At 49.8% G+C, this 13,438-nt stretch overlaps 2 protein-coding genes across 4 annotated transcripts in view; one reads left to right on the forward strand and one right to left on the reverse strand.

Moving 5' to 3' along the window:
- Positions 1 to 9,184, forward strand: HDHD3 (haloacid dehalogenase like hydrolase domain containing 3). Of its 2 annotated transcripts, none has more exons than XM_077919077.1 (2): positions 1 to 23; positions 2,435 to 9,184. In XM_077919077.1, the coding sequence occupies exon 2, from the start codon at positions 2,955 to 2,957 to the stop codon at positions 3,675 to 3,677; it is 723 nt and encodes a 240-aa protein (XP_077775203.1). In that variant the 5' UTR covers positions 1 to 23; positions 2,435 to 2,954; the 3' UTR covers positions 3,678 to 9,184. The 2 variants fall into 2 exon arrangements, 1 of the variants encoding a protein (XP_077775203.1); XR_013390701.1 differs by lacking the exon at positions 1 to 23 and having other exon boundaries at positions 2,413 to 6,050; positions 8,223 to 9,184.
- The window catches only part of BSPRY (B-box and SPRY domain containing), a 9,159-nt gene continuing 355 nt past the window's right edge, over positions 4,635 to 13,438 (reverse strand). Inside the window, exons 2-6 of one of the 2 annotated variants that reach the window (XM_028705692.2) lie at positions 12,927 to 13,025; positions 9,424 to 9,654; positions 7,477 to 7,499; positions 5,898 to 6,022; positions 4,635 to 5,746 (exon numbers count right to left, since the gene is read on the reverse strand). In XM_028705692.2, coding sequence (XP_028561525.2) covers positions 5,226 to 5,746; positions 5,898 to 6,022; positions 7,477 to 7,499; positions 9,424 to 9,654; positions 12,927 to 13,025 — 999 coding nt within the window. In that variant the 3' untranslated portion in view covers positions 4,635 to 5,225. Of the gene's footprint in view, positions 5,747 to 5,897; positions 6,023 to 7,476; positions 7,503 to 9,423; positions 9,655 to 12,926; positions 13,026 to 13,438 lie in introns of both variants that reach the window. The other variant, XM_028705691.2, reaches the window with a different exon arrangement.

Genomic DNA, 13,438 nt, shown 5'->3' on the forward strand with positions numbered 1-13,438 from the left:
CCAGATGAAGCTACGGAGAAGAGGTAAGGTGGCCTCTGTCTTCCCTTCCTTCCCCACCCCACCCCTGCCCCGCCTGGGCTCTGCACGATTCCGGGAGCGCCTCTCCGGCCACCAACACGCGCAACCAGAGCCCCATGCAAGGAGGAAGTTGGGTGTGGGGAGCAGTTAGGGCTACGTTGGGCCACGGCCCCTCCCCTCTCTGTTTTTTTAATTGCAAAGCAGCTGCAAAGCCTGGAAATAAATAGCCAAAGTAGCGTGCAGTAAAATAAGATGAAATATAAAATCCAAAAGTTTATAAGCACTGTAAACCAAAGACAATGAGGACAACTGTAGTTATTATTTTGGAAAATAGCTGGATCACAGTTTTGGAGAAGACTGTTTTTAATGTCTCCGATCTCCAAAACACTCGGTTCTCGTCTGGTTGCAGCTGAGACCTGGAGAAGAGGCTGGTCGCATCGCACTCTATAAGGACAACAGAGGATATTGCTGGATCAGGCCGATGGCCCATTTAGTCCAGTACCCTACTTTCACAGCGGCCAACCAGATGTGGGAATCGAGCAAGCAGGACCTCGGCACTAGAGCAAGGCTGTGGTTCCCAGCAACTGGCAGTGTCCCAAATGCTCCCTCTTAGCAATGGCCTCTTGAGGAGTGAAGTTACTCTCTCAGATATATTGCGCGCGGGGGGGGGGGGGGGTAAACGAGTCCCAAGTTGTTTAGGGCTCTAAAAGCAAAATTAGAATGGGCAGCCAGTGCAGCTTGCCTGGCAGAGAAGTTACATGGTGCCCCAGGCTGCACCCAGATGCTGCAGTGTTCACCAGCTGCACCTTCTGGATTAAGTTCAAGGGAAGTGCCCCCCCCAGTCCACACACACAGAGCTCATTGCATTAATCCTCTCCAGAGTGCCAGGATGGCATGACATAGGCCAAGGGCTTCTTCCTGGTCCAGGAACATCTGCAGCAGCCTTGCCAACCACAGCTGGCCCAAAGGCGCTCATAGCCACCTGGGCCTCTAGTGGCAAAGGGTGGACCCAGGAAACCCCCCCCCCCCGGCTACGCACCTGTGCCTTTGGAGGGAGGAGCGCAACCCTGTTTGGAGCAGGCAACACACCTACCAGCTCACCACTGCACTCAGACCACAGCAAACACCAGGCAGGTGGCACAACGGGCAGCAGGGAGGGCAGGTGATTCCGAGCCCCACTCCCTGGTACCCACTGCCAGGAAGGGGATTCTGTCAGCATCCCCCTCCTCCCCCCACCCCAGCAGTGCCTCCCTCACCCCCCCCCCACCTGCCCACCCTATCCCCTCCAAGGGAGGTTGGTTCCTGGTGTGATCCCCAGGAGAGGTAAGAGCAGGAATGCCCCTCTTGCCTAGCCACTAACTCATCCTGCCCATCTAGATGGATGGATGCTTGAGGTGCTGAGACCACGTTACATGTTGAAAAGCTTTGTAAGCCGCTTTGAGAGCCTCTTGGGGCTCTGAAGCAGAATATAACAAGCATTCCAGATAATGCCTTTTAATCCTAGATAAGGGTGGAGAGAGAATTATCCACTCCAAGAGCAAAGCCAGAGAGCTAAATGACCCCAGCCAGCGCTTTCTGCTTTGAGGTCTTCAGTGAAGGGTGGCAGGCATGAAACCAACTGCCCACTCGCCCCCAGCCAGGGTGGCCAATGACTTCTTATCCTGCACCCCCACCCCCGCCACGGGAAGGGCACAACCTGAAAGGGATCCTGGCAGTGCCCAGAGGGTGAGGGGAGCTGGCCTGGGTGGTTCCTTGTGCAACATCACCCTTTGTGTTCATGTTGGAAGGCCAGCCAAGCCATGCCCACACCCAGTTCCACCTCTGCTGTGCCCCATCTGCCTCTCACCTTCCTGCCCAACTGGTTTGGCTGCCTTTTTCTACTCCTGCTGCCTCACAAGCAGGAAGAGGGGCGGTCAGGCACCAGGCAACCGGGGGGGGGGGGGCACAGGTTGTGTGTGAGAGTCTTAAAGCAGGGGAAATGGGCAGCAGAAAAAAGAAAGGGATCTGCTGGTAGAGTTTTGTTTGGCAGCGGATCTGCAATTGTGGGTTTCTGGACACACACCTGAACTCATTTTTTTAAGCTTGCAAATATCAAGTATCCTCCCGCCACCCCCACCCCGTCCAGCCGCTGGCCATATCTAGGAGTGCATTTTTGTGTGAAAGGCTTGTGAGCTCGATTCTGGCACCAAAAGCAAATTCTCAGGCTGAGAACGTGCTGGATTTTAGGTGGGTCTCTCCCACTCCCCACCTCACCCTGCCTGGCCATTTCTTGAAGAGTGTATTTCAGATGCTCCTTGTAAAGGTCTGATCAGGGTACGCAGCCAAAGTTATGTTCCTGCCCTCTCTGCTTTCATTGTTTCAGGCTTTTGTAACTTCATTAGTGTTTCATCAGTTGGTGATTTATTTCTTTTTTAAGTGTGGGCCATGTTGGAAGCCTTGGCAGAAAAGCACAATGAAAACAGTTGAAAGCACTCAAAAGTCTCCCTCCTTCAGCCGCTGCTTTACAGCAAATCATCTGCGACCGTCCGGGATTAGTCATTAACCTGTTGCTAATTCTGCCTCCTGAAAGCACGCTGGTCAAAGGTGGCCGCTCTCATTTTCATTCTCCGGCCTTGGACGTCCGAGCAGCAAGCCCACCCCTCCAAGTGAAAGTCCCCCTTGCAGGGCAGCCGGATTGGCAGGTGACAAGATTTTCCTGCCGGAAGAAGGGCCTCCTCTGCCAGAGCTTGGAGACAGAAACCAGTTTGCAGACCTGCCAGGACAGAGCTTGCAAGGTCATGCTGGCTGGAGGCTGCTGGGTTTCCCTCTCGAGACCTTACTTGCGTTGGGAGGCCATAAACCAAACTGCGCCAGTCAAGATTTTGCCCGTGATAATACGTGTTGACGCCTAGTTCCCCTCTCTCGTTCCCCTCTCTTTCAAGGCTAGCGCTGACAGCATGCTGAAGCTTCGGCTCTTGACGTGGGACGTGAAGGACACCCTCCTTCGCCTCCGTGTCCCCGTGGGCGAGAGCTACTCTGCTGAGGCCCGGGCCTGTGGCGTCCAGGTGCAGGCCGAAGCCCTCACCCAGTCTTTCCGCCAAGCCTACAGGGCCCAAAGCCTGCATTTCCCCAACTATGGCTCAGACAGAGGCCTCAGCTCCAAGCAGTGGTGGATGGATGTTGTCATGGAGACGTTCCGGCTCTCTGGTGTCCACGGCGAGGAGACCATCCGGCCCATTGCAGAAAAACTCTACAGGGATTACAGCAGCGCCCGCAACTGGGAGTTGCTCCCGGGCGCCAGGGACACTCTGCAGCGGTGCCAGAGGATGGGGGTCCCCATGGCCGTCATCTCCAACTTTGACCAGAGGCTGCAGGAAGTGCTGACCCGCTGTGGCCTCCGCCAGCACTTCGACTTTGTCCTGACCTCGGAAGAAGTGGGGTTTGCCAAGCCGGACAAGCGGATTTTCCTGGAGGCACTCCGCATCGCAGGGGTGTCTCCTCAGCTGGCAGCTCACGTGGGGGACGACTACGTGAACGACTACAAGGCAGCGAGAGAGGCAGGGATGCACAGTTTTCTGTATAAATCAGGTTGCCAGCCTCTCAAGAAGGATGCGGAAGTGCCCAATGCCCACATCCTACCATCACTGATGCACCTCCCGTCCCTTATAGAGAAGGGCTAAGAGGAGGAGTTTTGTCCGGGTTCAGCTAAATCACACCTGGTGTCCCTCCTAGACTGTAGCACTTCAGTTGGCAGGTGGAAGGTGAGAGAGGGAGGAAACATTTTATGTTCTTCTACATTAAAAATAGTAATAATTAAATTAATAATCTAATTTAATTTTTAAAATAAATAAAAAGAAAGGAGGTAGCAGGATTGGGGAGAAAGATCCTGGGCCCGCCCCCTGATACCCATGAGTTATTTATGCATGTAATTACTTTTGAGTCAGTTTGTGGCCCAAAAGTGGACCTCTCCCAAGTTTAAAAATTTGAGCTTAAATCATTTAGCACAATTTCATAACAAACAGAAAATAAAACGTCCCTGGCTTAAATGCCTAAAGTATTTGGTTGTTTATCTATATACTTTTGTTTGTATGTGCCTTTTAAAAATAAATAAAAAGGCTGTTAGAATGCATATCCTTGTGCCCCTGTTATATAGGCTTGGGAACAAATGAAATGTGAACCTGGAGGCCTGGGTGCTTTTTAAAAGGCAGCTTATTTCTGTTATGTGATGCAGTAGAGAAAGACTGACGGATGCTTTAGTTGTGATTCTTGTATTGCTGGGGGTTGGACTAGATGACCATTGGGTCCCTTTCAAATTCTACCCTTCTATTACAGTATTCTAGGATCTCCCATTTTATTGCCCCGTGCTGTGTGTTTGCCACAGTCTGACAGAAAAACAAGAATCCTATGCAACATTCTGCATGGTTCAGCTTCCTGAGAATAACACATTTTAAGAAGAAAAACAAGTTTCTACCCCTCATGGGCACAAAGGTATGCTAGAAAGTATGTGGGAAGAGAACGGGGTTGCCAAAATCACGGAACGTGCTGGTGTCAGTTGGAGGAAGACTGAATGAGATTCTTAGCAAACTGGACTCAGGTTCCCAGCAAAAATGGGGGGGGGGGGGGGAATGTGCAAAACAGTAGCTTTAAATTATGCAGCTTTAAATTTACAATTCTAGTATTTAAACAGTAGCTTTACATTCATAATTATAACATTCGGTGATGACAAAAAAACAGCAACATGCCCCACCCATTGTGTAATTTGCACAAGTTGCAGAATCCTCTTTTCCTAGTCAGATAAGTTTTTTTAATCGCCGGCGCTGTCCCTTTCCCCTCAGGGACTAGTACAGTACAATTGTCTTTTCTGACTGGATTTGTGGTGGCACAGTGCTAAGGCTAAATAACAGTGAGAATGGCCATCTTGGAGCAGGTGGAATGTCCCTCCCAAGCCAAGCCAAGCCTTTCAGCCCCTGTCACTGACTCCTTCATGGCCTCCTCTGGTAAGATACTTAGCTGCAAACTGCAGCTCCCATCCGCTCTGAACGCAGAGCCAGAGACAGCCCGTGAGTTGCCACAGAGCAAAGCCCTCTCGCTTCCTGGCATAAGTTGGCATCGTCCTGCCAGAACCACAGTGCTCATCTTGCTGGAATATAAGGTGATCCAGCCCTGCTCAGCTTTAGGAAACAACAACCTTGGTGAAGATGACTGCAACCTTGCAGTGTTGACTCTCCTCACATCAGAGAGAGGCTCTGATCTGCCACGGCCAAGGCTGGGTAGATGGGGCCAGCGAAGGCTTCGTGGTGCATGTGCAGAATGGCGCAGGAATCCGGGTCAAAAAACAGCACCTCTCCAGCATCCAAGTCCACCAAGACTCCAATCTCAACTGGGCACTTGAGCATCTCCACTGCCTGGTGTCGACCGTTGTGGGAAAACTGGAACTCGGTGCCATAGCGGGAGAAAACCCAGGAGGAAGCGTTGCAACCCAGGCGGGCTTCGGGCCCAGCCCCCTTGCGCTCCAGGGAGCCATAGGAGATGCCCAGCTTGTAAGCACCGCTTTTGGCCACCCGGACTCTCCAGGCATGGACCCCCGAACAGAACGATTCTTCGGCCAAGGCGTTGGGCCAGTGGTCAAACCGTGCCGGGCCACCGGGGTCGGGCCTGCTGTTTTTCTTGGGGCTGAAGGTCAGCGTTCTCTTGTCCTCCGAGAGCTGCAAGAGGGGGCTGACTGTTTTCTCATCCACGTGGACTTCATCTGTTCTGGGTGGAGAAACAAACCGGTCACCACACACTCGGCAGAAAGGTGTTGAGAACATAGCCGACTGAAAGGCAGCAAAAGCAAACCTGGAAGGCAGGTGGAGGTGGCCTGGATAATGACCCCCACTCCACAAGGAAAAGACACTGACCTGAGGCCCGACAGAGAACAGCTAAGGCCCATAGCCGGCTCACTAATGGACTCTGGAGGCACCATGGGTTAAAGTCCAGCTTTTCTGACTCCTGGGGCTTCAGGATTCCTTCAGCTTCCTCTGTCCTAAACCAACAAAACAGAAGCAACTGGGGTCAGTTTTAACGTACCACTTTTCAATTCATTCCCAGTAAAATACACTGTTACGCACGATATATATCAGTATCCTTAGCTCTTTAGGGTACAGTGGTACCTTGGGTTACATACACTTCAGGTTACAGACTCCGCTAACCCAGAAATGGTACCTCGGGTTAAGAACTTTGCTTCAGGGTGAGAACAGAAATCGTGCTCCGGCGGCGCGGCGGCAGCAGGAGGCCCCATTAGCTAAAGTGGTGCTTCAGGTTAAGAACAGTTTCAGGCTAAGAACAGACCTTTGGAATGAATTAAGTATTTAACCCGAGGTACCACTGCATTTATTTTTATTTTATTTATTAAATTTGTAGACTGCCTTCTACCCATAGATCTCAGGGTGGTTCACATCATATACCGTAATTACAATATAAAAAACACAAAACATGATAAAAATAAGAACAGAAAGGAGGCAAACAATAGCTTTCCCACCAGGCCTGTGGACAAAGGAGTAGAACAGAAAGAAACACAAACTTGCACACACACACACACTGGAAGGAGGCAATGAGGAATGTGCTTCTAATAGCACAAAATACATTTACAGCATTTTAGAAAAACACATCAGAAGCAGAAAGCCCACTAGGGAGGCAGTTGACCCACTGGGTAGGAAGGGAATTAAAAGGCTGGCAGAGGAGGATATTGAGATAGCAGAAAGGCAGAGAGATATAAGAGAGGACATCCTAGACAAATTAAAAACAAATTATTCAATCTAGACAGATTCCATCTGAAGAGTTCTTCAACAACTCAGTGTGTGAAACTGCTGTTGAGCCTAACAATATAAAACATTTCTTTTAAAGATATCCAAAAAAGTGCAGGCCAGTTGATACCAGTTAGGTATCATCATCAGCGGAAGCATTAGGAAGCATAGGGAAGAACAGGTCTTGCTGAAGGTAAATCAGCATGGCTTCTGCACAAGTAAGTCGTGTCTGACTCCCCTTTAGAGTTATTTCAGAGTGTCGGTGGGAATCTAGACAGCGGTATCAAAACCACCAGAGGGGCCTGAGCAAACAGCTGTCCTGAAACAGGAGGACAGATCTTACATCTCGGCAGTTAGTTAAAGAACAAGAAGCAGAAAGTAGGAATAAAAGGCCAGTTACAGGAAACCAGGCAAAGGGCCTTCTCGGTAGTGGTGTCTGCCCAGCAGAATGTCTTCCCATCAGATGTCAATAAGATAAATAACTATATGAATTTTAGAAGGCATCTGAAGGTAGTCCTGTACAGGGAAGTTTTTAATGGTTGACGTTTTATTGTGATGTTAATATTTTGTTGAGACTGGATGAAGCCCTTTGGTCAGGCTCCTCAGGCCTGTTGCCATGTTCCTATGCTCCTGTTTATTGCTTTTTTTGAGGTGGGGGGAGGTAGAAGTAGGAATCAAAGATGTCTTCACTCACCTCTCAAAGATTTCCTCCTCTGCCTGCTAGACACAAAGAGAGAGAGAGAGAAAGTTACCAAAAAGACCTCTATGAAAACAGAAAATTACCACTGCTAAATAGATGGAAGTCCATTGGAAGCCATGGATGGGAACCCCAGGGAAAGAGTGGAAAGGGACCCTGGCTCAGCTCTAGGGTCCCTTCAGTGAAAAGGGGGGGGCTCAAGTTGAGGGTGGGCAGGGGAAAGAGCCTCCTTGGCCTGAGAGACCCTAGAGAAGGGCTACCAGACAGAGCCCACCTGACTGGGTTCAACAGACACAAAGCCTGGCCTGGTACAGTCAAACCTCGGTTGTTGAACTTAATCCATTCTGGAAGCCTGTTTGGCTTCCGAAATGTTCAGCAACCGAGGCGCAGCTTCTGATTGGTTGCAGGAGCTTCCTGCACTCAAGTGGAAGCCACATTGCACGTTCGGCTCCCAAAAAACGTTCAAAAAGTGAAGCGTTTACTTCTGAGTTTTCGGCATTCGGGAGTCGAAACATTCCAAAACGGAGGCCTTTGGGAGCCGAGGTTTGACTGTACAAAGTAGCTTCCGATAAACTGAAGCATGGCACAAAATAAATTTATTTTGTGATTATATTGTTAGTTGTGATTATGTTAAAAATGATGTAAAACTCAATAAAAATGTTTTTTTTTTAAAAAAACTGAAGCATGGCAGCTTTTTAATTTTTTAAGAAAAGCCCAGCATGACATTTTTGCTTTATTTTTAGCTCTTGCAATTTGACCACAATCTCAAGACGAGTTTCAATATAAGCAGGCAGGAAGCCAGAGACTGATTATGATTGCCCTTTCCTTAACCACAGATGACTTCACTTCTTCCACCCACCCCGCCCACTTTTCCCATAGCCAGACTCGGGGGCTGCCCTGCCAACCTCAGCCTGTCCGCCAGCCCCTGCCTGCCTGTCTTCTTTCTCCCATCCAGTCTAGCAGTGGGTGGCAGGGGCCCTGCCTGCCAGCTCCCTTCTCTGCCTTTGTGCTGATTCTTCGGACCTCAGCAGGGAACAGAAGGATGGAGGGGAGGGGGCAAAACTAGAGCGAGCTGGCTCCTCCTCCTTCTGGCTCTGGCTCCACCTACTGTTAACTCTGGCTCCGCCCACTGTGTGGCTCCCTGCTTTCTGCCCTTCCATTTCTGTCAGGCATCAGCCACCACTGGCCTTAGCTATGGTTGGCCATCATGCCGTGCTAACCATGGATAAGGTGAAGCAGGGCTTGCTCTTAACCAAGGTCTAGAACCAGATTTTAAAAGCACTTCACAGCCAACCTTGGTTCATGTGGATATGGTAGGTGGGTTAAGTGTAGCCAACTGAAGCTGCCATGGGGGAAATCACATACAACCGACCCAGGGTATGTGTGTGTGTCACCCTTCAGTTTCATCCTACTCCCATAGCCTGAAATCACTGTCAGAAACTATTTTGGTCTTTCCCCCCCCTCGATCTTCATGCTTTTGTAAACTGCTTTGAGGCTGTTTTTGCAATCATTTTATTTATGAAATAAACCAAATAAACAAAAAAGCGGGAAGGGACTTTTTGATGGGCATCCAAGGTTTAACCCTATCGCTGTTGAAATCTTCTCTGGGGAAATATTTATTTTTGGAGGTATGCATTTGTTAAGCTCTTTCACCTTTTATAATTCAACGCAATCTTTAAAATAAATAAACAGGCTTTAAAATTGATTTCTGCTTTGATACTGCATTTTTAAGGGCATGCTTGTGCAATTGTCATTTTGTTGGAGCTTCCCAAAATTCATGAGTTGCTTGTACCTCTCGACTACGAGCCAAAGAATGGAGGATAAACATTTATATCTCTGTCCGTTTCACAGCTTGCCATAAGTGAGAGATAAACCCATAAACCGATCACATGCAAACTGCGAGGTGACGGTGAGCCTCACTTGGGACTGATCACCAATGCTTACCACCAGGCCACCATCATCTGTGCTGGTGATCATGGTCACCATGTAAGTCCGGAGGGCGTCCAGTTTCCGTAGTGATTCGTTCCAGTGGACCTGCTGGGTGAGGATGTTCTGGTGGGCACGCTCCTCCTCTGAGTGGGCCACATCCAGCAGCCGCTGCTCCTCGCTCTCACACACGCTCCTCACAAGGTTCAGGCGCTGGATCAGGACCTCCCGGGCACTGCTGGCCACAGTCTGAGAAAGAAGGACAAGGTGAAATGGGAAGCTGCACGACACAAGGTTGGGACACCAGCCCACCCAAGCCCTGTGTGGGGAGCAGCACTACAATTCCCATCATCATCAATCATAGAATTGTAGCGTTGTAAGGGACCAAGCAAGGGACGCGGGTGGCGCTGTGGGTTAAACCACAGAGCCTAGGACTTGCCGATCAGAAGGTTGGTGGTTCAAATCCCCGTGATGGGGTGAGCTACCGTTGCTCGGTCCCTGCTCCTGCCAACCTAGCAGTTCAAAAGCACATCAAAGTGCAAGTAGATAAATAGGTACTGCTCTGGCGGGAAGGTAAACGGCATTTCTGTGCGCTGCTCTGGTTCGCCAGAAGCAGCTTAGTCATGCTGGCCACATGACCTGGAAGCTGTAGGCCGGCTCCCTCGGCCAATAAAGCGAGATGAGCGCCGCAACCCCAGAGTCGGCCACGACTAGACCTAATGGTCAGGGGTCCCTTTACCTTTAAGGGACCAAGCGGGTCATCTAGTCCAACCCATGCAATGTAGTAATCTTTGGCCCAATGTGGGACTCGGACCCACAACCCTGAGATTAAGTGCCTCATGCTCTACTGACTGAGCTGTAGCAGGTCTTCTCTTTGGACTGGGTCTTTCCCAACCACCTGCTTTCTGACACCCCACTTTTAAACTGGAGATGCCGTTGGGGATGGGACCTGGGAAATGTCTGCATGTTATGCCAGACAGACTTTCCCATGGACCAAAATGGGGTGGAGAGCATCAGGGCAGAGCTCCCCGAAAACGAAACTTCCCACAAGGGAGTCATAGGCCACAAAGGCTGTGGTTATGCAGAGACAATGGGCTGCAGGAACTGCTTTCCTTTTTGTAAGCCTGCCGGTGGTTCAGTGACGCATTTCAAACATACAGAAGAAGATGAGCCCTGCCTTTGTTCACTGCTAAGGGCCGGCTCACTCATGAGGCAAGGTGGAGCGGCCACCTCAGGCGGCAAGATCCACAGGGGCAGCAGATTTAAAAAAATTAATATCAAATATCTTTGTACCAAAAAGCTACTGTATTTTTCGCTCTATAAGACGCACTTTTCCCCTCCTAAAAAGTAAGGGGGAGTGTGTGTGCATCTTATGGGGCGAATGCAGGCGGGAGGCTCTGCTCTGCGCTCCCTTTAAAGAGCCGCATGGAGCGTGTGTGCGGCTCTTGGGGGCTTTTCCCCGAGGAGGGAGAAGGGCTGTCCTTCCTCGGGGAAAAGCCCCCAAGAGCCTCACACACACTCCGCGTGCTCTTTAAAGGGAGCGCGGCTCTTGGGGGCTCCCCTTGACCGGAAGAGGCTGCGTGCGGCTATCCCATAAGCCAGGACAGCCAGCGGGATTGCTGGCTTCTGGGATTCGGAATCCCCCCCCCCTTGTGTGTTTCTAGGTGCGTTTTATGGTCTGGTGCATCTTATAGAGCGAAAAATACGGTAATCTAAATAAAAACACAGAGAAACAGACAGGAAGACAGAGAAAGGAGAAAGGGAAAAGGGAGGGAAAGGCCTGGGGAAAAGAAAAAAAGAGAACTTCCGAATCTTCATCTGTCATCTATATATGAAAAATATTCAACATATCCACTCCAAGATTACACCCAACAAATCCACTTTCTACAAACCAACGTTACATAGTCAATCTTCAAAACCAAATATCATGAGCTCTTTTTCATGCAAAAAGTCTGTAAGACGTTTTGAGTCTTTAGTAAATGTTGACAAGGACTTTTCTCTGATTAAAAATTGTAGACTTCGCCATCTCAGCTAAATCCAGTAATTTTAGCAACCACTTCTCCATGGTTCATGACGTAGAATTTCACTCCCCCTTTCTTCTCTGGTGGGGGGGGCGTCATTTTGCAGTTCGCCTCAGGGGCCATAAAATGTCTTGGTCTAGCCCTGCTGTTAAGGATTCCTGCATCTGCTCTTGAGCTTAAGAGCCAAGCAAGGTCCACGAGGACAGCAAGGGGAATCCCACCAACCAGCTTTGGCTGGGTGACACCCCCCACCCCCAAAACGGGACAAGGAGCCCCCCACAGATTCCTGTTTGAGGGCGGAAAGCTGCCAACTTCGGACTTCACCTGCTTCATTGTCTCCAGGCTCCGGCAGAAATCAAACATAAATTCCTGCCCCACATATACCCCGAATCATCTGGTCCCCATGCCAGAGGCAGGTTTCATCCCCTAAGTCACAGTCACAGGGTAGGAGGGGGCTCCCCAAGAAGAGACCCCCCCCCCTCAACTCTCCAAGTCCCACCTGTTAACCAAGGTTAGGGACAGGTTGTATCTGCCTGAGACAGTTGCTACCTTTTTCCTAGCAGGGCTGCCAAGCCTTTTAACAGCTGCACCACATTAAATAATAATTCCAATAATATCCAAGACTATGTCTCAAGGCAACTCATTGACATTTAAAACAGTACACACACACACACACACACACACACACACACACACACACCCCGCCACACACGCAGAGGAAGAAAATGGGTTTTAAAACAAACTCAGTACGAACACCTGAGACAGAGAGACTGTTTCGTCCAGCAGGAAAAGCCAGTTGGAGCGAAAATATCTCCCATGGTTTCCGGAAAGCGCAGAGAGCTGGCGTATCTCAACAGGAATGCTGTTTCACAGAACGGGACAGCTACACCGAAAGCGCTACTCTGAGTCACTGCACAGCAGGTAACTGGAGTTTTTTTTGGGGGGTGGGGGCAGACGAACTTGAAGGAGGAACTTTCTCACAGATCACCTGTATTTCAACTATTCTGATCCTGACCTGTATAGAGCCTGTTAGCACCAAAGCCTTCAACGTGTCCTGATTGATAGCCAGTGCAGACCTCACAAACAAGGGTCATAAGCAGAATACCCAACACATGAAACAATCCAGCAGGTGCAGTTCACAGACGGAAATCCAACAGGCAGAGGGTCGAGCTAGACCTAGTGTATTTCTGCCTGTTCAGCGGTTGCGAAAGGCACAAGAGCCCCACCAGATTGCACCTGTGAAAAATGGCTCCTGGACCAGAGGGGGATATCACACAGCAGCCTCTGCCAACCTTGGGTCCTCCGATGTTCCTGGACTACAACCCACATCATCCCTGATGTAGCTCACTGCTGGCTGTGGGTGATGGAGGCTGTAGTCCAGGAATATCTGGGAACTCCAAGTTGGGGGAGGCTGTTATGGATGGGGCAGGAGACCCCAAAGTTATGTGAACTAGGGGGTTAATAATTCAGCCGCAAATTCTCCCCAGACCACATTATTACCACAACACGCTTCTTCTTCTCTGGCAACACCTCTGTGGCAAATTTGGCAATTGTGGCACTCTGGAGCTGAAGCTTTTCACACTCGTCCACTATTTTGTTCTGAAACAAATAAAAAAAAATGAGTAAAGCAGGATGCTGAAATCTCCTCCCTCCCCATATATTGGTGCTTTCAGTGTGAATGGGAATAAACTATGCCTCTGAGCATGTGCAGAGTGCATCCCCCGCCCAGCTCACCCCAAAACAGGACTGGGGAGTTCCAGGAAGGAGTTTCTTAGCCAACTTTACACTGGAAACCAGGCTGGCACCAGCTCTAAAATACAAAACTCCACTGGGGCTCAAAGCTCTGAAATGGTGTCCCTGGGCCTCTTCCTGCATGCCCAAAATCCCCATTTGCTTACATTTGGGAGGTGGTGATGCAATGCAAAGGGAGTGCACTTTGCATATGCTCAGATGCACTCTTAATAATTCTACAAATACCCGGCAGGGAAATTCTACTGGGGATGTGTGTGGAG

Source organism: Podarcis muralis, chromosome 14 (assembly GCF_964188315.1).
Source record: "Podarcis muralis chromosome 14, rPodMur119.hap1.1, whole genome shotgun sequence".
Lineage (NCBI taxonomy): Eukaryota > Metazoa > Chordata > Lepidosauria > Squamata > Lacertidae > Podarcis > Podarcis muralis.

Excerpts from the sequence above, each read along its gene's own strand:
- HDHD3 (XM_077919077.1), top strand. The coding sequence starts at position 2,955 with ATGCTGAAGCTTCGGCTCTTGACGTGGGACGTGAAGGACACCCTCCTT.